The sequence below is a fragment of the Colobus angolensis genome, unplaced genomic scaffold, assembly GCF_000951035.1.
Source record: "Colobus angolensis palliatus isolate OR3802 unplaced genomic scaffold, Cang.pa_1.0 Scaffold112, whole genome shotgun sequence".
Taxonomy (NCBI): domain Eukaryota; kingdom Metazoa; phylum Chordata; class Mammalia; order Primates; family Cercopithecidae; genus Colobus; species Colobus angolensis.
In genome coordinates this window covers 2,516,402-2,526,163 of record NW_012112253.1, presented here as the reverse complement: position 1 = coordinate 2,526,163, position 9,762 = coordinate 2,516,402, and the positions used below count along the sequence as shown (strand labels likewise).

General features: G+C 40.5%; 1 protein-coding gene across 2 annotated transcripts in view; it reads right to left on the bottom strand.

Moving 5' to 3' along the window:
- The window catches only part of TTC23 (tetratricopeptide repeat domain 23), a 112,811-nt gene that overhangs the window by 74,002 nt on the left and 29,047 nt on the right, over positions 1-9,762 (bottom strand). For both annotated transcript variants that reach the window (XM_011957756.1, XM_011957763.1), the window contains 3 exons: positions 6,998-7,121; positions 4,179-4,329; positions 3,869-3,994 (listed from right to left, as the gene is read on the bottom strand). In XM_011957756.1, coding sequence (XP_011813146.1) covers positions 3,869-3,994; positions 4,179-4,329; positions 6,998-7,121 — 401 coding nt within the window. The remainder of the gene's footprint in view (positions 1-3,868; positions 3,995-4,178; positions 4,330-6,997; positions 7,122-9,762) is intronic.

Below are 9,762 nucleotides of genomic sequence, written 5' to 3'. Positions count from 1 at the left end.
CCAGGCTGGTCTTGAACTCCTGACCTCAGGTGATCCACCCGCCTTGGCCTCCCAAAGTGCTGGGATTACAGGCATGAGCCACTGCGCCTGGCCTCCTGCCCATCTTTCTATCCAGTTATGTGTGTTTGTTTAACTGATATATAAGGGTTCTTTATAGATTTCAAATACAAGCCCTTTGTCAGTTATATGTATTACACATATTGTCTGCAGTATAAGATACACGGTGATTTATATACAGGACAACACAGAACCAAGCAGAGAGGATAAAGAGTGCTGGCATGCTCAAAGGTCCTTGCATTGTTCAGGAAGTGGTTAAATGATTAATTTACAATTAGATTCTAATAAATTAGGGATATAAATGACAAACTCCATAGTAACTACTAGAAAAAAAAGAAAATAACAAGACCAGGCATGGTGGCTCATACCTGTAATCCCAGCATTTTGGGAGGCCAAGGTGGGTGGACTGCTTGAACACAGGAGTTCAAGACCAGACTGGGCAACATAGCGAAATATCATCTCTACAAAAAATACAGAAAGTTAGCTGGGTGTGGTGGCACACACCTGGAGTCCAAGCTACTCAGGAGGCTGAGATAAGAGGATTGCTTGAGCCCAGGGAAGTTGAAGCTGCTGTGAGCCATGAACCCATCACTAGACTCTAGTCTGAGCAACAGAGTGAGAACCTGTGTACAACAAAGAAAAGAAGTAGAAAGAAAAGAAAAAACAAGAGAAAAGAATGTATAACTTGCAAATTAATGGGTATAAAATGGAATGACAGAAATATTTAATTAATCTAAAAGAAAGCAAGTAAGGAAAAAGAAAAGGACATAAAATTGGTAGGAGAAAAGGAAATTTAAACACAAATAAATATTTTTTAAAAGGTATTGTAGGAAAATATATACCAAAAGAGAGCTAGGATATAATATCAGACAGAATAGATGTAGGGGACAAAAAAGGACAAGGTCAACTAACCAATAAAGTGATAGGTTAAGAAGATATGAGGCTGTTAAATTCTCCTCCTCTCACTCCATCAAAATAGCTTCAGGATATATATAACAATGCAATACAATTAAAAATCAGTAACATCAAGATATCTTGACAACTCTCATAACTACAAACCAAAACGCACATCATTTGAATAATCCTTGGACTAAAGAATAATTTATAAATGGAGTTATGAAATACTAAGAACTTATGACAGTGCTAACGCTTCATGATAAAATATACGGAGTAGAGTTAAAGTAGGTCTTGGAAGGAAATTTTAGAGAATTGTTTTTTTTTTTTTGAGGCGGAGTCTTGTTCCGTCACCCAGACTGGAGTGCAGTGGCGCGATCTTGGCTCACTGCAACCTCCGCCTCCTGGGTTCACGCCATTCTCCTGCCTCAGCCTCCCAATCAGCTGGGACTACAGGCGCCCGCCACCATGCCCAGCTAATTTTTTGTATTTTTTAGTAGAGACAGGGTTTCACTGCGTTAGCCAGGATGGTCTCGATCTCCTGACCTCGTGATCCACCCACCTCGGCCTCCCAGAGTGCTGGGATTATAGGCGCGAGCCACCGTGCCCGGCCTAGAGAATATTTTTGATATTTAGCTGGAAAAGACTTTCTAACCAGACTCCCAAAGCATAAATCATAAGGTGAAAATGAATGGATTTGAGTGAAGCAAAATTAATAATTTCTAAGCCATGAACAATACCATAGACAAAATTAATAAGTGGGCAATAGATATAAGAAAATATTTATATCATTAATATTTATAATATACAAGAAAACCCTGATTATCAATAGGAAAGGTACAGGAAACTCTAAAATAAAAATGAGAAGGAATAGTAACAGGCTACTCATAGAAGGAGAATCCCAAGTGGCTAAGACATATATGAAAAGTATTCAAACTCACTAATAGGAGAAATGTAAATAGAACTTAAATAATTAGATAGCATGTTATATGCACCAGGTTGGCAAAGATCAACAATGTCAAATATTGCCAGGGGTGTGCTAGGAACCCACCCGCTCTGCAACTAGGAATGCAAACGCAGATGGGTGTCGTGGTTGGTTGGTGCTTGGTGCACTTCAAGTTTGTTTGTACTCAGTACCACCCCTGGAATATAAACCTCAGAAAAGCAATACCACCCCTGGGATATAAACCTCAGAAAAAGTGTTGCTTAGCCACATAAGTGAAGCTGTGTAAGGATGGTCATGGCAGCACTGCTGTGGCAGCAGAGAGCTGGGGACAAGCTGAATGTCTATTGTTAGGAGGATGGACAAACAAAATGCAACAAATGTGTTTTATGGAGAATTATATAGGAACCAGAAGCAATGAACTAAAATCCAGGCAACAACCAAAACGTGTTGAGTGGAAAACAGTAACAAGCAGAATGACACATATGCTACAAATTTATAGGAATTTTCTTTTTTTCTTTTCTTTTCTTTCTTTCTTTTTTTTTGTTTGAGACAGAGTCTTACTCTGTCGCCCAGGCTGGAGTGCAGTGGTGTGGTCTCAGCTCATTGCAGCCTCTGCCTCCTGGGTTCAAGCAATTTCTCCTGCCTCAGCCTCCTGAGTAGCTGGGATTACAGGCATGCGCCACCATGCTCGGCTAATTTTTGTATTTTTAAGTAGAGATGGGGTTTCACCATGTTGGCAAGGTTGGTCTTGAACTCCTGACCTTGTGATCCACCTGCCTTAGCCTCCCAAAGTGCTGGGGTTACAGGTGTGAGCCACTGTGCCCAGCCAAATTTATACCAATTTTAAACACATAAATATGTAAAACAATACTATTTGTTACTCAGTGATACATACTCAAAAACATAAGCCATCATTAAAGTATTTATCTATGATGTGTGTATAGGAGAATGAGAGAAAAAATCAGAAATGAAGGGAAAAAATTAATTTAAAAATCCATGCCAGAGAATTTGCACAGACGAATGAGCTGTGCACTTGCAGTTCAAAAACCACCCAAGAAAAACAAAAGAACAAGGGGAATTGTGATTACAAAAGAAATATCTTTAACTGCATGAGTCAAAGTTGGTTCTTCCCACTTTCCATTCACATGGAAGCATTAGGTGTGTTCTCCTGGGGCCCCTTCCTAGCAATTTTCTTAAAATGATTCCATAGGTTCTCTGAGTTGTCTTGGGACTCAACCTACACATACAATCTAGTCAGGAAGGTAAACTGAATTCTTCCAGCTTTGGCTGAGGGAAGCCATGTAAGTCAACTGGGATTCTCTGCCTCTTCCAACACAGACCTTTCTCCATCTTTTCCTCTGCACAAGTCCATCTTTCCAGAGTGTGGGCAAACTTCATCACCTCAATACTCTGAGGAACTGGTTTAGGTTGCCCTTTGGAGAGAGATAAAAGTACTAACTACACAGAACCTTCTCTTCATATCTCTTCCAACTGAGTTTACTTGGTGAGTATGGAGTAAGGTGAGGAACAAAGAACAATCCTTTCATTATCATGGATTCAGATATGTTTAAGATCTTTCTCCTTTCAGGTTTTCATCATAAAATCAACCTGTTGAAGCATTTTAGACCAGAGCAGGGCAGGGAAAAAAGGAACGGAGGGAGGAAGAGAAGGGTGTAGGGGCTGGGGGTGAGGAGGAAGAGCAGGTAAAAAGAAAGTCAAGAGAATAATGATCAGAACTCTGGGACCCAGGGTGGATATGAGGGCACTCCACAGAGAGTGAAAAGTGTCACTGATGGATGCCTTGGTTAGGGCTGCTCTGACATGACTGTGCTCCTCTTTTACTTTTATGCAGTGGCCTCCGGAGAAGTCATAGCCGCAGCCTCATGGAGATGCTCCTCCTACCTGAGACAGATTCTACTGGCAAAGAGCCTCCAGCCATCATGTAAGCAAAATCCTAAACTTGAAACTTACTGTGCAAATGATAATCTGATCCGTGCTTCAATTTCTATCCATTCTTCCTTTATAATCCTTTCACACTGTAGCAGCTCCTTTGAAAGTCTCTCTGCTTTTGTCAAATTCTCTGAAGCTTCCTTAAATCTAAATTGTGTTCAGGAAACTTTCCACTTGGTTCTAGATTCTACACCCCATGTCCTGAACTTCCTTGGTTCCCATACTTCCAATCACACTTCCTAAGTCATCCATCAGCATCAGCTTTTTACTTGGCATATAAGTATTATATGAATAGTATTTCTATTTGTAAAAGTTAGAGGCAAAAGGATACTTTTGAAGGGAGAGTAAAGCTCTGCCCATGGTATGGAAAAGCTCAATGGAAAACTTGAAAACATCTGTATTCTCGTTATAGGGAGGCACAATGGAGTTGGCGAGGATTTGTTTGGCTTTTTCTGCATGTTGTTTCGCTTGCAGTGACAGTCCTGTGGACAAAGAAAAAGAGGTCTCAGTTTCTCTTTCATCTCAACTGGACAGGAATACAGTTCTCTACGGTCTGGGAATCTAACAAGGTCTCCTTCACATATTGTCAAATGGCACATGGAGATGTATCTGGACAGCATGAAACACTGTTGTGACTGTAACAACCAAAGAAGTGTTTTATACCAAGTACTCAAGATAAATTTTCCCCCAAATGGCCTTTTTAGAAATATACAGAATGAGCTGGAATTGAACAACTTTGAAACCTCACCAATATCAGAAGTAAAATATGTTACATATAATTTTAAGAAACAAATTGAATACAAGAACTATAGCATTCTGGGCAGGAAATAAAATATTCATGAATTTTAATCCTGGCTGTGTAATTGCAATCGTAATGAAATACTAAAAATTCTGAATCTTCAGCTCACCCACCTATAATCATAATGTCAGAGAGTTATTTTTTAACATAATACATATCTGATATCTACAAAAACTTACAAACACAATTCCAGTGAGGTAACAGATTAATGTGTGACAATTTCGTATTCCCATGTGGTAAGAGACTAATATGAAACAAAATGGAGTAAAAAAAAAAATTACTACTAAGAACAAATTCCTCAGTGTGTTCCAGTGTTCCCCCATGGGCTTGTTAATCTGTGGGAAGGGAGGACTGAAGCCAGCAAGGCTTCAGGGCTTTGCACTTCCCTGTATTCCTATCCTCCTCCCTTACACTGACACCCACTTCCACTCACATACACACAGCCCCCGTCTTATGTTCTTAGTTACACAAAATTGTATCTCATATCTCTAAAAAAACCTGTCAAAATATGAAGTTAATTCTGTTCCTATGTCTATAAAACAGGAAGAATATATTTTCTAATGGAGAAAGTCAAGGGTATGCTTTTCATGTGGGCATTCTTACATGATATTATCTTATTACATATTTTTTAAAAGCACAGACATGTATTAGTGCCACCTGTGCTTGTGATGTTACACAAAGCATGGTGGACTGTATTTTCAACTGTGTCAAGTCCCTGAAGGAACCTGAACTCAATTTACTGGAGGCAGCATAGGGTGAAGTTCAAGAACATTGGCTCTGAAGTCAGACTGCCCAGAATGGATCCCCTGCTCTACTACTTATTATAAAATGCTGGTCTCAGCTTTCTCAGCTGTAAACAGGGATATTAAAAATACCCACCTCTGAGGACTGTGGTGAGAACTGAACAAGGTTATGCATGGAAAGTAACATGATGCCTGGCACCAAATGAGACTTTAATAAATGGTAGATACTACTTTTACTTCAAATTGAGAAGGACTATTACCCAGAGAGGCAGCAGGCTGTATAAGAAAAGCATCATCTGAAACCCCAGATGGCAGGACAAACTGGCATTGAAATCCTAGGTCTGAGTCTCAGATCAGCTACTTATTAACAGTGTGGTATGGGGTAAGCTGTTCTAACTCAGACTCATTGTTTTCCCTGAATCTACAAAACGGGGTGGGAGGGCAGAGTTTAAACTAGATAATCTCCAAAGTCCCTAAGAGCCTTTGATCTAATTTAAGGTAGGACAAGTCTATAATCAGATTTGGCCAAATTGATTGGGTGGTAATAATGAATATGCTTGGTATAGAATACGCTTGGCATTTGGTGTTTTCCACTTCTATTGTTTTCTTTATTCACTGGGCCAACCCTGGAAAGTTAGCATCACCATCACCATCATTATCACTTTTCAGCTGAAGAAGCTGAGCAGAGAGATGCTCTTGTCCATCTTGTCTTAGGCTTCACAGTCAGTAAGTAGAAGCCATTAACACATCCTGGGTGTCTATTGTTTTTGTCTTCCCTGCACCCAGTCTCCCGTTTCCCTTTTGGGATGCCTGGCTCCTGCACATCCAATCCATGTGATTTGGCGAAGGCCTGCTTCTCCTTCAGGATCTAGTGAAGCCAAAAGGAAGGTTTAGCCAATCAGACTACTCCTTGCCTTTGGTATACAACCCAAGTTGTTTCAATTAGAACCCTTCCTATATTCTGGGATTTTGGTAGAGGGACATTATTTTACTCCTGGGAATGCTTATAAGGGAAGCCTGAAGTTGCAGGCAGTCTTGCTGCCACTATGTGGGCAAAGCGTGGCTAAGAATGGAGCAAATACCAAGAAAAACAGAGCCAAGCAGTGGGAGAGAGACAAACTGAATCCTGGTCACATTGTTTGAACACTGGATATGGCTAAATCTAAAGCAAGTTTTTCCCTTGAATTTTTCAGTTGTATGAGCCAAAAACTTTTGTTTATGCCAATTTGGGTTAGTCTTTTTAAATTTTTTGGTTATTTACAGTCAAGAGATTCTCCAATAAAAGTGTGAATGAATCCCATTCTGGGCCCCTATTCCATACCTTGGGTTTTTTCCTACAAAGTCTTCTTTGTAGATTAATTTTCTCCTAAGAACCTTACTTTTGAAATCATAAAAAAAAAAAAAAAGTTACAATACTTTTTCCCTTTTTCCTCTTTGAATGTTTACATGTTATATACTTTATCAACTCTTTCTAAAAGGAAATGGCTTTTTGGTATTTAGAAAGGAGAATATTAAAAAACCCAATCCTTCGAATTAAGTATGAATCAAATTTTGGGGAGAACAGCAGAAATCAACCAATTGATCACCCTCGGTCTAAGGCGAGCTTACCTTTCAGCCAGAGGTAGCCTTGAGCCAGATTAACATGTGCCTCTGCTAGTTTCCAATGTGAGTCTCCATAGCAAATTCTTGTCAGTGCTACGCAACGCACAAGCTCGTGGACGGCCTGTTTGTACTGTTAGGAAGAGAAAACAGGCTTACCAGTTATACAACTTAAAACTTAAGAGTCACAAAACACAAAATCAATGTGCTTTTATATCCCTTTGATAAATACTGAATGACTACTATGTGCAAAACATTGTTCGAAACACTTGAGATGTATCAGAGAACAAAACAGACAAAGATCTATTTGGGGTGGTAGAGTGTACAGCTGGTAAGATGAAATAGACAATAAACATAAGAAGTACAATTTATAGCATATTTAAAGGTGAAAAAAAGAAATAGAATTTAAAAAATAGAAAAAGTAGAGCAGACATCTAGTCATTCTCTAGGTTTCCCAGCTGTCCACCAATGAACAGCTATTCCATATGCAGGCACAACAGGGGCAAATGGTAGTGTTTGCAAATACTATACTTTGTGTGTGTCTGTGTGTGTGTGTGTGTGTGTGTGAGAGAGAGAGAGAGAGAGAGAGAGACAGGGTCTCACTCTGTCACCCAGGCTGGAGTACATGGCACAATCTTGGCTCACTATAGCCTCGACCTCCAGGGTGGGCTTGAGCAACCCTCCCACCTCAGCCTCCTGACCAGCTGGGATCACAGGTGTGCACCACCACACCTGGCTAGATTTTTGTATTTTTGGTAGAGATAGGGTTTTGCCATGTTGTCTAAGCTGTCAAATACTATACTTTAGCTCTCAATTCAAAACTCTCCTTAGCCGTCTATACTAGCATAGCAAATGAGATCAGCAGGACTTACAGACTTGATTAAAGCAGCGAGAAGCACATTTTCATTCAGGGCTAGGACAAAAAGAACAGAAAACTAGATTCCCAGCTCCAGGTGACCTCAGAGCAGCCATATCCTCAAAGCAAAGCTGGTAGTTTTAAAACACAGTTCCAGGCTGGGAGCAGTGGCTCAAACCTGTAATCCCAGCACTTTGGGAGGCTGAGGTGGGTGGATCACGAGGTCAAGAGATCGAGACCATCCTGGCTAACATGGTGAACCCCTGTATTTTTAGTCTCTACTAAAAATACAACAAATTAGCCAGGCGTGGTGGCAGGCGTCTGTTGTCCCAGCTACTTGGGAGGCTGAGGCAGAAGAATAGTGTGAACCTGGGAAGTGGACCTTGCAGTGAGCTGAGATCACACCACTGCACTCCAGCCTGGGCAACACAGTGAGACTCCATCTCAAAACAAACAAACAAACAAACAAAAAAGCAAAAACCCTCAGCTCCAAAATTCTTTGATACTCCTTCCATCCAGAGATGGGGGTCTAAGTCCCACTCCCTGTGAATCTGGGCTTTATGACTGTTTGGCCAATAGAACCTGGAGGAAATGATGCAGGACCAATTTTCAGACCACAGTCTAAAGGAACTGGTGGCTTCGCTTTCTGTCTCTTCTTGGGTACTCACACTTGAAACCTGTTATGGGCTGAACTGTGTCCCCTCCCCAACCTCCCTGAATTTATATATTTAAGTCCCAACTCCCAACACCTTATAATTTAACTGTTTTTGGAGATGAGGTCTTTAAAGAGGTGATTTAAGTTCAAAGGAGGTGTTAGGGCGGACAGCTGGTATCCTCATATATGAAGGATACCAATACAGCTGGTATCCTCATATATGAAGAGGAAAAGACACCAGGGATGGGCATGCACATGGAGAAATGACCATGTGAGAACACAGCAAGAAGGCATTCATCTACAAACTAAGGAGAGAGGCTTTAGAATGAAATCAAGCCCTGCTCACACCTTGATCTTGGACTTCCAGCCTCCAGAACTGTGAGGAAATAAACTCTGTTCTTTAAGCCACAGCATGTGTGGAATTTTATTATGTCAGCACCACAAACTAATACAGAACCCAACCACAGTGCTGTGAGGAAGCCAACATGGCCCCATGGAGAGAAGACCCACATAGAAAGGCACTGATAGTTTGAGTGAACCATTGAGAGAATCTGGTCTGGCACCAGATTCTCCAGACCTTTCAAGACCAGCTGATGCTGTGTGAAACAAAGCTGAGCAAACCCCACTGAGCTCTGCAAAAACTGCAAGCTCATGAGAAAAATGAATCGCTGTTTTTGTTTTAAGACATTAAGTTGCTGGGGTGTTATGCAGCAGCAGATAGTCAGAACAGCAAGAGAGATGGCTGAAGAAAGCAAGCTGAAGGGGTCAAAGCAGAGGAAGAAAGGTAAGAACAAGGACGGAGTTGTGGAGAAGACCCAGGATGCCCCTAGGATGCACCACCATCAATGCCAAAGCTCAAAGGACTTGCATTTCCACACAATTCCTACATGCATTGGAAATACCTTCACCCTAAAACAACATTTTTCTTGACAAAAATACATAGCCAGACAGTTGGCCAAAGGAGAGTCACTTTTGTGACCTAGCAGGAGGAAGCTAAGGAATACATGCTCACCATAAAGTGCTGAGAGAAGGTGGACTGTGGCATTTTTTTTTCTATAGTAACATGTTTCTTACTACAAAAATAATGTATGCTCATTGTCAAAATACAGACGAGCAAAAAGATAAAAACTAAAAATCACCTGTAAGTTTACCCTCTAGAGATATCTAGGTAGCTAAATATCCCTTTATTCTTTATTTTTATGAATCTATCTTTATGTATTTTTTCTTTTTCTTTTTTCTTTCTTTCTTTTTTTTTTTTTTTTT